General features: G+C 44.7%; 1 protein-coding gene across 4 annotated transcripts in view; it reads right to left on the bottom strand.

The window, feature by feature from the left end:
- Nucleotides 1-13,998, bottom strand: part of rnls (renalase, FAD-dependent amine oxidase) — a 33,207-nt gene extending 19,209 nt beyond the window's left edge. The window contains exons 1-5 of one of the 4 annotated variants that reach the window (XM_023831035.2): nucleotides 13,739-13,867; nucleotides 13,607-13,648; nucleotides 13,062-13,167; nucleotides 10,586-10,731; nucleotides 9,724-9,882 (exon numbers count right to left, since the gene is read on the bottom strand). In XM_023831035.2, the coding sequence (XP_023686803.2) occupies nucleotides 9,724-9,882; nucleotides 10,586-10,731; nucleotides 13,062-13,159 (403 nt within the window). In that variant the 5' untranslated portion in view covers nucleotides 13,160-13,167; nucleotides 13,607-13,648; nucleotides 13,739-13,867. Of the gene's footprint in view, nucleotides 1-9,723; nucleotides 9,883-10,585; nucleotides 10,732-13,061; nucleotides 13,168-13,606; nucleotides 13,649-13,738 lie in introns of all 4 variants that reach the window. The other 3 variants (XM_023831036.2, XM_023831034.2, XM_023831032.2) reach the window with 3 other exon arrangements.
- Nucleotides 13,999-14,008: the final 10 nt, after the last annotated feature.

The following is a 14,008-nucleotide window of genomic DNA, read 5'->3' as shown; positions in this document are numbered from 1 at the left end:
ATATTGGCTGTAGAAACATCGGGCTTCTCTCTAATAGGATGGGACTGAATGGCTTTCTTTCTGTGGTGATTAAAGTGCCTAAAAATCCAACAGAAATCATGACCCGGTTGCTCATGATAATCCAAAGACTCTAGTGAGCAGTTTAATGTAGGAAATATTTTCTTCTACCGAACTCCACACACCAATCATATCACCATGCAGAAGATAGGAGCAAGAGCACCCCAGTGTGATTGGTGTGTGGAGTTCAGTAGCAGTTCCAGCAGAACAACCGTGATGGATTGACAGCACTAAAGCCCCTCTATAATATATATATTTTTTCAATTTTGGCATGAACTGACCCTTTAACATAAGAATATCCAGAGAATTATCCTCAAAAGGCAAACCAAGGAATCTTAGTCTGGTTCACAAAAAGTGGAGCCCATCTCTCTTCCCCAGGCAGTACACTTTGATCTTAAGGACCTGTAAGTAATTTATTTAACATATTATTAATCCAGTTACGGTATGAATGGCCAGATAAAATGTCGTTAAAATGTTGAAATAGTGAAACTAAAAAACTAACAAACACTAACATTCATGAATACATGAATACAAAAGTATCATACTAAAAACACTACATTTTACTTCTTTTATTTCAGCAAACATTGACGTAGGGGAACATCACTGCTAGCTAGCAATGCTGACACTGTCAGCTAATAAAGTTAGCATCACTAGCTAACAAAGCTAACACCACTAGCTAACTGCTTACACTGTCTGATAACAAAGCTAGCATCACTAGCTAACAAAGCTAACACTGTTAGCTAACAAAGCTGACAGCCAAAACTGTGGAGTTCACAGTTTAATACTAGAGACAAAAGCTCAGCTACAGTTCTGTATAGTAAGGCTTTCAGCATCATCCTCAGGGGCAAAAAGATGACGCCCCCTTCGATCCTTTCTTTCCCACAAAAGCAGAAATGGGTCTTTTCATGGGGTTGCTGTGCGTGCCAAACTGGAAGAGAGTTTGTATCAGATTCTAATTTTAAAATGCTCTTATTCAGCTCTTCTGTATTGTTGTGGGCCAGTGTTGGCCACCTGTTAGCAATTAAGATACCATATGCAGGAGTAGGGTTAGTGCCATTTTCTGGTGATGGGGTTTTCAAGGGACCCAAAGAAGCACAGCTGGGGTCTAAGCAGTAATTGGCACAAAAAACTGGCCAGCAGGTGTCGCTACACTTGGCAGGTGAAATGTGGCTACCAGTTACCCAGAGGACATAATAATCAATTCAACACACCGAGCTGAAAACTAGTCTTTTCGTCAAAGCTGACAATCTAACTTATCAGTGTAACTGCCATATACTTTAAATCATGGTCCTCAAGGGCCGAGCGCTGCTGATTTCCCAGCCTTCCTTTCCCTATGAGTCAGGTGTGAAGCCTCTGACCAATCAGAATCAGTAATTATTAAACTAACTACCTGGGAGAACTGAACACAAGGCCTGGATTTGGAATCGAGGGCCAGATTTGAAGAGTCCCGATATGCACCTTAGTTATATGTACGAGACTTCAGGAAGAGTCACGTTCCTTGCTAAGTCAGCAATTCCACCTTGCCTGGGAAGCCTTTGCGGACTGGTGTACCTGTCAAGTGAACACAGAGAGTCAGAGTCTGAAGAAAAAAGAGTTTGGTGATATGACGGAGCCCGCCCAAATCCTCGAGGAACGGCTCTTTTAAAATGCTGTGTGTGGAGAACTGAGACTGTGAGAGGCGCTCAGCGCTCCTGCTGCCACAGCTAGAGGGAGAACACAGCTCGACCCCGGGTTTCGGGCCCAGAAACCCACGGCTGAAATTACTGGGCGAAAAAACAGCCCAGTCATATTTTATTGGGGGGAAAAAATAAGGCCGGAGACGGCGGTGATTTACCGTAGGCATGACGCGGCCTACCTGCTCTGAGTGGATTCATTCATCTGCAGCATACCACACAACCTCATACGGCTCTCTAATTTCCTGTGCGGGAAGGCAAACGATGGTGGAGCGACGGATTGGGTTCCGTAACCTCTCACTAGCCAGCGTGGAACCAACTGGAAGCCATGACTTCAAATCACGCTATTTAACACCCGGTGAAAATGTCCTAGAAACCACACCCTTACCAGAAGAACAAACGATGTTCATTAACATCATTTTCCCCTCTAAAATAGCGATACAATGTGAATAATTAGGATAGATTAGATAGATTAGATAGATTAGACAGACAGACAGACAGACAGACAGACAGACAGACAGAGATAGATAGATAGAAATTTCACGCTCGTCTATGACTTGTTTGCCAACAGGATTCCGGCCTTGTTTCCGTGTTCACATCCAGACTCATTCATGTTCCTCATCCGACAGGCATCAATCACGGCGTGATTGAACTTAAAGGTTCCCAACAGCAAACGAGTCCTGGGGACTGTGACCTAACTGCAGCCTACCGATGGATGAGTCTACAGATACGGGGGGGGAGGCCAGGTGAAAATCACTGCAATCGTGGGCTTCAGCCGGAACAGCAAGGGTGGTACCCCCTCCCCAAACTCTCCACCTTGGAACACTCCTTGATCTTCTGCGGGCTCCTGGATTCTGTCATAACTGAGAAATTGAACTCATTACAGGTTAACCACAGCTCACTAAGGGTGACTCATTATGGTCTGAGGGTACCTCAGCGTAAAAGACATAGTATGGCAAAAAAAATAAAAAATGACCTTGCTTGGGCAATTAATTTCACATTAACCTTTCTCCCCCCAGTGTAAATACCATGTCATGCCTTCTCATATTTGCCTGAATTGGAAAATGTGAGAAGTGAAGCAACAAACTAATTTGAATGCTCAATAGTTTTAGAATCAGGAAAAAGACCACTACCTTTCTACTGGGGGGGGGGGGGGGGGGGTTTAAATATATGAATTCGGAGCTCTGCATCGTTCCTTTGTTGATTCTGGCAAACTTCAATTTCACTCAGAGTGCACGCTGAAAGACTGCCTGCTTTAAATACATATCTGCTTTTATTACTCACTAGAATAAGCATCCATTCACCGTGTGTGGGATCTGGGTGACTGTCGCTGCAATGCAATGAAATATGAATTCATTATGATGCATGAAAGATCCCATGGATGTAACATATTTTCTTAAGGTAAGAAAATGGGCAAAGGGCTTCTCCTCCATCCAGATTAAAGTGTCCTTCTTCAAGTGGCGACTCGAGTGACGTTTTCAGGTACCCGCTTCAAAAACGTGGCACCGAACGCACAGCCAATCCTGAATGTGGCATGACCGGGCACCGGTCTGAGTGTTCCTCCCAGGGGCCTTTCAAAAGCGGAAAGGTGCCACGTCGCAGTTCAGCAAAAAAAAACAACAACAGCCAGTTTGGGAGGGTGCAGGCCAGCTGGGAGGGCCAGGTTGCTGTGCGGTAAAGAGGCGGAGTCTGACTGACAGGGGTTGCCGACTCGACGTGAGTCTGCAACAGGTCTTGTGTGAGCATCGGTACCCAACAAAAATAATAAATTCTCCCTTCCTTCCTCTGTGAGAAATTGCGGCTTTTGCCTGCCACAGAGTAAACACCACATCTGCTTCCAAAATAAGATCACAGAGTGGTGAGCTCTTCATCACTTTCAGCTTCCTATTCTAATAACCCAATATTTTCCACCCCTAAGCCGGACAAAGTCACTACCTACAGTACGCAGTCAGTGATCTTTTTGGTCCTGGCTGCAACATGAGGCTGATGGGATTGCAGTGGTCATGTGACCACGCATCATGACCTGTCTCTGGCTCAGACACAGCTCCGTTGATTGAACAGGGTGTGGCAACCATAAGTTGCTGTACAGGGCTACTGTACAAACAGTGCTGCAAAAAATTGAAAGTCTCACGATAACCAACAAGACGACGACAGAGCCCTTCATTTGCTACTCCCTTGCATTTTAGAAACAGTGGTTCCTAATATACACAAGTGTATTCTATATGTGTGTTTTATAATCCTAAAAGTATGCCAGGCAGATGGATATCTCTCAGTACTAAAAGACAAATGGTGTTAAGCATTACAGTAATAACCAGGTCTACAGATAAATCAGTACTGTGCTTATCTGTGCAGCTCCTTAACATTATTTTGCTATCTTAATGAATTCACAGAAAGCACAGTTGGGTCTTTTAAGAGTTACTCCACTACAAAGAGCTGGACATTGGAAATGCTAGGGGAAAAATGAGCGTGATCTCAACGGACATTCTTTCAAGGAAGTTCTGAAGGCCTGACCAGAATAAAAAAGCCCATTCAGAGAACTGATAAATCCACACTGACTCCATTTGGCAGGATCGGGCCAAAGGGGGGAGGGGGAATGTGTTGCATAAGATTTATGAAATACACGATGAAGTAAAACACTGCAGCTTTACTGAGTAGATGTTGGCTCGAATCCTCGGTAGCACATTCTTATCGTACGGAGTCGAGCTCGCAATCAGACCGAAAGATATCAGCATTTATGGAGTTTCAGGTGGCTCTCAGGAATGGGGTGGCGCAAAAAGAAGAGATGTACTTTTGTGGGGTTTGCCGAAGGAAGTGACAGAGCGAGATAGCGGTCGAAAAATGACAAAAAAAAAAAGAGACCGCTGGTGCATTGGCACTATTGCTTGAAAAGTTCGTTCAAAGTGCATGCAGGTTCCGCTTCAGGTGTTGAAAACATTTCACAGGGGAAGCTCACAGCTCCAGATGGATAGATGTCTAAACCAGAGACCGTATGGTGTAGGAGGGCCAGAGGAAGGGCAGGTGAACTAGCTAACCGGGCACTATATACACAGTGGGTATAGAAGATAAAACGTTTTTATTTTGTTGATGATGTGAAGCCTTTCTACAATAGTGATTATCTTCTATACCCAAATTTAACATAGGGGCTAAATTTAAATACTTTCCTTTATGTTTTTACTGGTTAGTTGTGCAAAACACTCAAAGCCCATCACAGTGGCAATTGAAGTTGATTCCTTGAAGCAGGTCTTTCACATAAAAAACCACACGCGCGTTTGTTCGAGTGTAACTTTTTTTTGGTACTTTGGATCAATTAACCACGATTTGTCACAGTTTCGGCCAACCTTCAGCCTTCCCTGCCGCCCATCCCCAGCAGTTTACACCTGAACCCACTCCATGCCGATTCCACACACAGGCGTCCCCGAAAAAGATCCTGCGTCAATCGACGCGCGGCAAAAAAATCTCCCGGCGTGGCACGCTGCATACTTTCGTGAATTTTGAAGAACTCCCATAAAAAAGCGGAAGTGTGAAGCGTGCAGTTTTTTTTTCTTCTTCTTCTTTCTGCAGCTTGATTCTGCTCAAATTATTTCCAGATTGCATACTCTTGCATGTGTAACTGGGACCTCCTAACACCTATCTGCTGCCCCCCACTGGCCAGATATGTCACTGCATGTCACCACTTCCACCTTCACTCCGGCTGCAGACTCGTTCATAGTCACCTCCTGAATGAACCTACAGCTATGTTTCTGATTACTCTGCTGCACTGAACTCTTACTGGTAATGCATGGATACACGCCACTCCTTAAGATAATACCAGAATTCCAGAACATTAAACGGGAAACACAGAATAATTAATCAATATGATGGCCCAACATACCACTGAGCTTTTTTCCCCCAACGCGACACTAATGGATAACAGAACCTCTCCACATTGAGGCGTCCTCCTGTCATAAAAACCCATGGGTCTAAAAAAAGCTCTTCTGATGGAGTTCTCGCTAATTAGGAAATCAGAGCAAAAGTCGTCAGCTTCTCCAGCTGTTAGTGTTACTCTTAACGAAGAGACGATATAAAATTCACAAGACACAAATTGTTCTTGGCAAGGGATGAGATCTCGACACGGTATTGCAGCATTTTTTCTTTGTTTAAATTGCACGTATAAAAACTGTGACGGCCTAATTGAACCGCTGATGACGACCACGGTCACAAGCTCAATATTTTTCGGGAAAAGTGCTCAGAGAGCAACTTTCTAAACGTGCGCCAGCATAAGTTGGATCATGCCTAACCCCCACCTCTCTGCCATGATAACCGGCATAGTCATCCAACAATATTAAAACTAATCAATGCGTTCCACCTTTTAACGCCCTCCTCTTGCTCCCCCCCCCCCCACCCAGATGTAAGCTGCTTATCTGAGAGCCCTGAATGACAGGAGTGGGGGTTGAATTAGTCATGTATCAGAATCTAAACATATGGCCAGGAAAACGTGGCACTGTGCCTGAGCCGGAATCTCCAAAGCAAACAATGTCACCCATCCCCCCCCCCCCACCAAACTCCCCCCAACCGCCACCACCGCCGCCTCAGAAGGTGACTTTGAAGCGCGGGCCACTCTCTGTTTCCATGGATAATGCACCCCTTCCTCAAGAGACGGTGGGGGGGGGGGGGTGGGTATGGGATTCGCTCACACTTTTTTTTTTTGGGGGGGGGGGGGGTCGCAGCTAACAGGCAGTGGGAATGAAGAGGTAGCTATGACTAAGAATTTTGCATAGCGACAAACATGATGAACGCCTTTAGCGATCCTTACGGCAGCTATAACGAAAGACCACTCGTTATTTATACACGGCATGAACGGCGATGGGGTAAAGACACCCAGGAGCTCACGAAAAAGATGAATTCCCCTTGTGTGTACTCCACACATGCCTAAAGGCTTGGGCCTTTTCTGGCACTCCGTAACGTTAGCCTTTAGCCTTTTAGCCAAGTCTGTAAAGCAAACGACGGACAAAGCAGCGGAAGTAAGCGATCCCTCAAATCCACGGATGTGATCGCCACAGGAAGTCTCCGAGATTTGAATCTCCAGTGTCACCTCTGTGAAAATGCCCAAAAGAAATTTGGGCCCATTTCTGAACAGCCTTCAGCAGTGCCTGCTCCTTTCATATGCCTTTTTAGCGACATTATGTGGCAAAAATTAAGCACCCCCAATTGTTCGCATTATGTTTCCTTATACCACACTCTCTTTCACCTCTGGTAAAACCTGGGTTTTGTTCGCAAAATCTCTTCTCCCTCGTTCAGGACTCCGCAGGCTGGCTCTCAGCCAGAGTACTTGTCATCCGTGTGGTAAAGGAAACAACCGGCCTGTTTTTCCCTCTTCCCTCCTTTTCAGTCCTGACTCATCTGCTTGCTTCGCTGCCCCGAGGATCACGGGGCCTTAGGGTAACCTCACCAGGCGAAAGTGAAAACAGCGCCCCCTCTCCCAAATGGAGGTTGTGGTGCTTCCTTTTCTCAGATTATCCTCATGGCGAAGATGAAAAGGGCCTTTCTTGACTTCTAGAGTTTTAGATTCTCTTCCTTTTTTGTCATTTAAATTTAAATATAATATTTATTTTGAGTGATGCCAGTCTTTCCGTTTCTTGAATTATTCAAGTTTTCCAGAAACTGTGTGTGCCTGGGTGGGGGGTGGGGGCTAGTGAGGTTGGGGGTCGAGGCCTTACAGTGTAATTTCCATATCTGTCCTTTGGAACTTGCGTAATACAATAAAAAAATCTTTGCATTCAGCTCGCAGCATCATTCAGCAAATACCAATCCAGGTGACAACGTGAGGTATTTGCAGCGAGCAGGTGAAGGCAGCTGGAAACCAGTTTACTGACCAATTTAGTCTTAAGTGGAGAACATTTGGAATATTTAGCGTAGCGGACGTGGCCCACCTGATTCTGATCGCTCTGCCGTCAGCCCAAGCTAAGGGGACACTCTTGCTTTAAACTCGATCAAGACATCGATCAAAATTCAAAGCCGTCACCATCTTCAAGACCTTTATTGTTTAGCTTCCGCTAAAGAGACACGCAGACTGCCAGCCAAACACACGATAACTACACACCACTGTGGACTCACAACCCTTTACGAAATCATTTAGGCAAAAGGGTTCAGCGCTTCGGAAATAGACACGGCTTACGGTCAGCATCAAAGGCCGTTCACGGATCGTACGGAACGGCGGCTGCGTGCTTTAGCCCTGACACTAACTTCCGATTTCCAAATATAGGTCAGAAGTAATGAATGCGGAGGAGAGATTAATCAAAGCTATTGGAAATATTTCAGAAGGTATCATCAGAGTGACTCACCCCACAAGGTCTGAAGGGAGACGGGGCTGAATAGGAAAGCTTCTAACTAATATGGGCCAGGGATACATACTAGTTGCACAGGCTTCCGTGGTCTTCCTGCGGCCCTTTGATCTATAAGTGTCCTAAAGACCTGCTTAAGACCAATCAAGTTCACAAAGCACTCTTGCAATGGTTGCTTTTTTGTGCTGTGGGATCCAGCTCAGTAGGAGCTTGTGTAAGCTACAACTAATTATTCTGATCGTTACTCTATCATTGTCCATTGTCGAACCGCGTATGCTGGTCCGGGTCACATGATTACCTGGAGCCTATCCCAAGCATCACTGGGAGAAATGCAGAGGTCCACCCTAAACAGGATGCTGATCCATCACAGGGAGCACACAGAATCATACACACATGCAATCATACACAATCATAACTGGACTGTGCCAAGAAACCACAGACCATTGTTATTGCTGTTAGTAACAGTAATAATAGTGGCAGTTGATTTTAATCAGTTGTTGCATTTTCCTTTAAAAGGCACTATACACAAGAACCCCTCCCCTCATCTATGAACATGTCATATTTCACATGGTGCAAATCAAATCAAAATATGAAACAGACCGCAGGATGCATAACTACAGCTATTTTCCCTGCATGAAACCATTTGGGAACAGATGGAAAGCACTGTTTAATTACGACCTTATCTATCACCAAAGACTGTCAAGTCCATCCAAGCAAATATTTCTATATATATTTTTTTACACCAGATGTTTTAGAATGTCTGAAAATAAACTGTGCGCCAGTAGACAGAATGACATATTTTATTAATATATAATAAAACATACTTGCTTTTATTAATTGAAGTGAAGCCGCAGTTTATTGTGACATGAATAGTCTGTGGCTATTCACAGTGTAAAGCTGTCCTAGGGCACATTTCCATTCCCTACCTGCCTAACGCTCACTTTTATTTACTCTAAGAGACAGAATGTCACGTTTGCCAGAATATCTATGCTTGTGATTGGAAGGTTCCACCCTGAGATCACAGACAGGACCATGTTATCAAACCTAGGGGTCTGACATGTCATATTCACACGTGTCATGTAACAGTGACCCCCCTACTTAAATCTTCAGTAAATCCTGATTTCGGAATATTTCTGGTCCCCTCTTGGACACCCTGTTCCAGAAAGGTATGCTGCTCAAATAAAAACAATTTACAAACGGATAAACAAGCAGGCCCGGTGACCCGAAGAAAGTTTGTATCTGCAGCAAAACAGCGAACACGCCTGTTTAATTAACCGGACGGTTCTTTAAAAGTCTGTCATCGAGAAGCCAGGGAAATCTCATCCGAGGAATGGCTCTCCATAGAATGGAGATAGGTTTTTGTATTAATATTTAAACAATTTACACATTTATTTGAAGAGTTTTTGAAGAAAGGAGAAGCCCTGGACGTATTCATTACCCTATGAGTATCATCGAGACTAATCGAGTAATGTTTTCAGAGAACAGGTCATGTGACACCATGTGACTGCACTGCACAGAGGGCATAACCCTTATATGGGCGTGTTAGTGTGAAGCCGGGGGCTGCGCCATAGAGACAGCACACCTGAGTGCCAACGGTCCATGCTGCCAGCATCATAACAGCCCCGAGCTACAGCTAACAATGCCTGCCTCAGGGGGGGAGGGGGGGGACTTACGGGACGGCACGTCTCCCCGCAGCTGGAGGATCTGAGGGACGGGTACTGTGAGGACCACGGCGTCAAAGCTCTCTGCCTGCCCACCCTTCACGCACACCTCCCAGCCTGGCCCCTTCCGCAGGACATGGGTGACTTGGCGAAAGAAGGACACCTCGGCTCCTGTGTGGGACGCAGCGGGATGACAGGGGGACAGGCCGGGTGAAGGATGAAGGGAAGACAGGAGGGAGAGGAGGGAGAAGTTGGGATCACACGGAGAACATCATGCTACTCCAGCTAACAGCACGACACCGCAAAGTGGCACGTAGGTCACGTCTTATCGTGCACATAACTGGCACCAAAACGGACATGTGACCAGTAATCACACAGCAGACAAACTCCGCCCCTATACAGTCATATCTGCTTATAGGTGGTCATAGCGCAGAGTCAGCCACCATGTAGCAACTAGGGGTGAAGAGCCTCACTCAAGGGCCCAACGCGAGCATCAGTCCACCGACCCTGGGACTGGAACCAGCAACCTTCTGATCACAGGCACAGAGCCCTAACCTTCACAGAGCCACAATTATTTATAACTGTGAACAACATAAAAATGACTTCATACTGTTGAACTGTTTAAAATATCACCGGAACTGGATAAACATGTGGATAAACACACGGGAAACTACGCGTAAGCGGCCTCGTGACTGTTTTCATTGACTTATACACAAAGAGTCTCCTTAACTGCATGAACAAATAAGGGGAGAGGGGAGCCGTGCGAGGTCAGCGCAGGCCGCTGTCTCGGCCGGAAACCCCCGCTTCCTTCCCCGCGAAGCGTGAGGCGGGTGAGTCAGAGCGGCGGCCCGCACCCCGGGGGCCCTGGAGGTACCTGACTCCCTCAGGTAATGCTTGACGATGGAGGAGGCTCCCTTCGGGGTGACGAAGTTGCGTATCCCTTCTTCTTTCATCGCCATGCCTTCCACAGGGGCCACCAGCGGCCTTAAAATGCCGTGTGATGACAGCTCCGCGTAGAAGCTGATACTCAAAAAGAACTGCAATCAAAAAAACAGACCCGCCGACCACCACCCCCCTTCCATTCCTCCACCCCATAATCTCTGCCGCTAAAAAAGCACTCGGCGCCACTCAGAAGATGGCCTGTTCCTGCCCACCCGTGCCCCAACCCCAAGCTTCTGCGGCCGGGGAGGATGGGCCCTCACAGAGGGACATGGCCGACTTGGGATTCGGCTAAAGGTCAAAGGGGGGGGGTGAAGACAAATGAAATGGCCAGGGGTTTTGGAGGGGCATGGATAACCTGACAGATTCAGGGGGCCCAGCATTTTACAGGGGCCCATGAATATGTAAAATTACATAATGTATGGGGGGGGGGGGGCCCGGGATGTTTTGTCATGGGGCCCAAAATGTTCAGCTAATCCCCTAGAAATGGCCACTAGTGATGAAAGACACCCATCTTAATCTCCCATTAAAGATTAGGGATGGGGAAACACACACACACACATCTCCCAATGCAAGAGGATGAAATGAACAACACGAAGGAATCCAAGGCCAACTTCATGCGAGGACGTTAATGCTAACGTGTCACATGACCCCTTGTTCAGCTAGAGAGGAGATGAAGACTCAGATAAACCGCTTTGATACTCCACGATTCCCAGAGAAGTACAGAAAGAAAAATGAAAGGGAAATTCTTGGGAGATACTGCGGTAACTGGGGTAATATACTACAACCATGATCGCCGTCATTAAAACTATTTGATGTTTTGCCCACAAACTGAGGAACATAAATTAAATAGGACATGTTCCGCAATGCTGAAATTCTGGTTCCGGCACTCGGAAATTAATGTTACCATATGAGTGAAAATCAGATAGACTGCATGCTATATGCCTAATCTCTAAGAGGTTATTTTTGCACATTAAGTTTAAAAAAAAAAAGATTAATAAGGTTGTTAATGTAGTAAGACTGTCCTCCTTTTTATGAAATCTACAGTATAACTTGGCAGACTCTGACATGGAAAAACTTTGCTTCTTCCAGAAAAACATCTTCCAAAATGTTACATCCAACAAATATATTCCAAAGTTCACATTTTGGGCAGATAAAACATTTTAGTCCATAACATCTAATAATAGGAAATGAAATAGCATTTTTCCTGATCTTCCTCTTTCCACTATATTATATTGCCTGAATTTTGCAACTAACTTTATATAGAAATGCTTCCCCCTTTTTTTTGCTTTTTCTGTTAAAACTCACACTTTATACAGATCATTTATAACTAAAATAGAAAGTCAGGCAAAGAAGAGTTTGGAGCTGGGGCACATATGTGGTCACATTCACACAAAAAAAAGAGCACTGATTTACCTTTGGGATTCCGGTTTAATACAAGCCATGCTGACCTAGTTACAATACAAATACAATGCAGGCACGAAGCATTTCGCGGCCTCTGAAATTACTTTCGTCCATTACTTTGTAAAATGCTAAACTCCAGCAAGTTGAAGGCATATGTTCTTCTCGGGTGTGTGTGTGTGGGGGGGGGAGATTCTCATTCTCCATATGACTCCAGTTATTGTCAAACTGAGGAAATATGGTGCTGAAACAGAACCAGAAGCTGAAGACAGCTTAAGGCAGTGGTGTCAAACTCAGTTCCTGAAGGGCTGTGTACAGGCAGGCTTTTACACCAACCTCGAGCCCCAACCATTTAATGAGCTCCATCACAGTGATATGCATGATTTTTATGCTACACATCTGGAATTACATCTATTCTATCCTGTAATTGGGGGAAAAAACTCTATTCAGGGCTGTATTTTGGGGGAAACAGAAAACTGTTTGCATAAATAGTTCATATAATTAAGTAATAGAACAATTAACCCAACACAAAAGCCAGCACTCACAGTCGGACACCTTTGGCTCCTTGCCAAAAACCTTAATAAAATATAAGTAAAAAGTACAGATTACGTTTGGACACTCTTTATAGACTAAAGTGGTACTCTCAGCAGCATATTCTGGGCTCTGAAGAGGCACATGGTAATAGACGATTTCACGGTGCCTGTCAGCAACACACACAAAATAAAATGCTTTTAGGTTACATGACCTAAACAGCCAGTGAGAGAGCACTGCGTAGCCATTACACAATCTGGCCTTTACCTTCGTAGGATTGCAGATACTGGTTGGTTGAAACAAAACCTTGGTCTGGATTTCTACTTTCTGGACCTGAACTGTCTGTAACGGATTACCTTTGTGAGTAACCTCCCCAACACTGTGTTTTATATAAACAGATCCCAGTTATGACGAACCAGAACATTTGCCATGGTCCCTGAACATTTGATTTAAGTAAGATATATTCTTTAGTTAAATACCTTCCATGTGTTTCGATGTGATATGGCGTGGCTGTTACGTACTGCGCTCCAAGATCAGCTGTGCAGTTGGGGTCGGCAGGGCTGGTACTGGTACACATCCTTCCTCCTGTAATAAGAATATCACCTCCTTCAGAGCCAGGCTCTAGGCGAGATGTATAATCCTTCGATGTATGAACGAACTGCATAAATTAATAAAAGATGCGTTTATCTGATAGTTGCATATCATTTAACGGTATGGTGGATATCTTAACTGTCTGTTTTTTTCCTTCAGAAAAGCACCAAGTCTAACTTGCAATTCACACCTACCAGATGTTATTATTTGACACAAAATTCTGAATAAATTGGTTATCTTACAAATAGAAAATATAGATAACATTCTCACAAAGGTTAATTATGCAAGACCATATCATCATAACTATAGCATGAGAGAAATCTTTGTCAAAAATATCAGAGTAATTGCAGTATGGTGTGGCTTTATTAAACAGGTGCGAGTGAACACGACACAGCTCGGGTAAATTTAATATGATTTTCCCTCAAGTACTTACAGATCTTTGCAACGTGAAACGGTAGATCTGAGAAATGATATGCTGGATGTGAAAAAAATAAGCTTGTGAAACTTACATAAAGATCACGAGCAGCACAGAGCTATAATATAACCAACCAGCTCTTAAACTGACCTGCTCCGTGACATTTTTCCCAGACAGTAATTTGCACTTTACTTAGCATTTCTCTTCGCAAAAGACAAGCACACAAACTGCCCGTGAGACCTGCGCCGACTACAAGCACTCTTGACATGTCTGTAGTTGGAAACAATGTAAGTTTTATTAATAATAAAACTGTGATAGACAATGCCGGCTTCGGAGCGGCTGAAAAGGAACTTTGACCTAATTTTCTTACAGAACAGTATTCTTATTGTTGGCCAACAAAAAAACATTCCTGTGTTTAAA

The sequence above is a fragment of the Paramormyrops kingsleyae genome, chromosome 20, assembly GCF_048594095.1.
Source record: "Paramormyrops kingsleyae isolate MSU_618 chromosome 20, PKINGS_0.4, whole genome shotgun sequence".
Lineage (NCBI taxonomy): Eukaryota > Metazoa > Chordata > Actinopteri > Osteoglossiformes > Mormyridae > Paramormyrops > Paramormyrops kingsleyae.
Note: the sequence above shows the minus strand (reverse complement) of the source record. Positions and strands in the feature narration are given on the sequence as shown.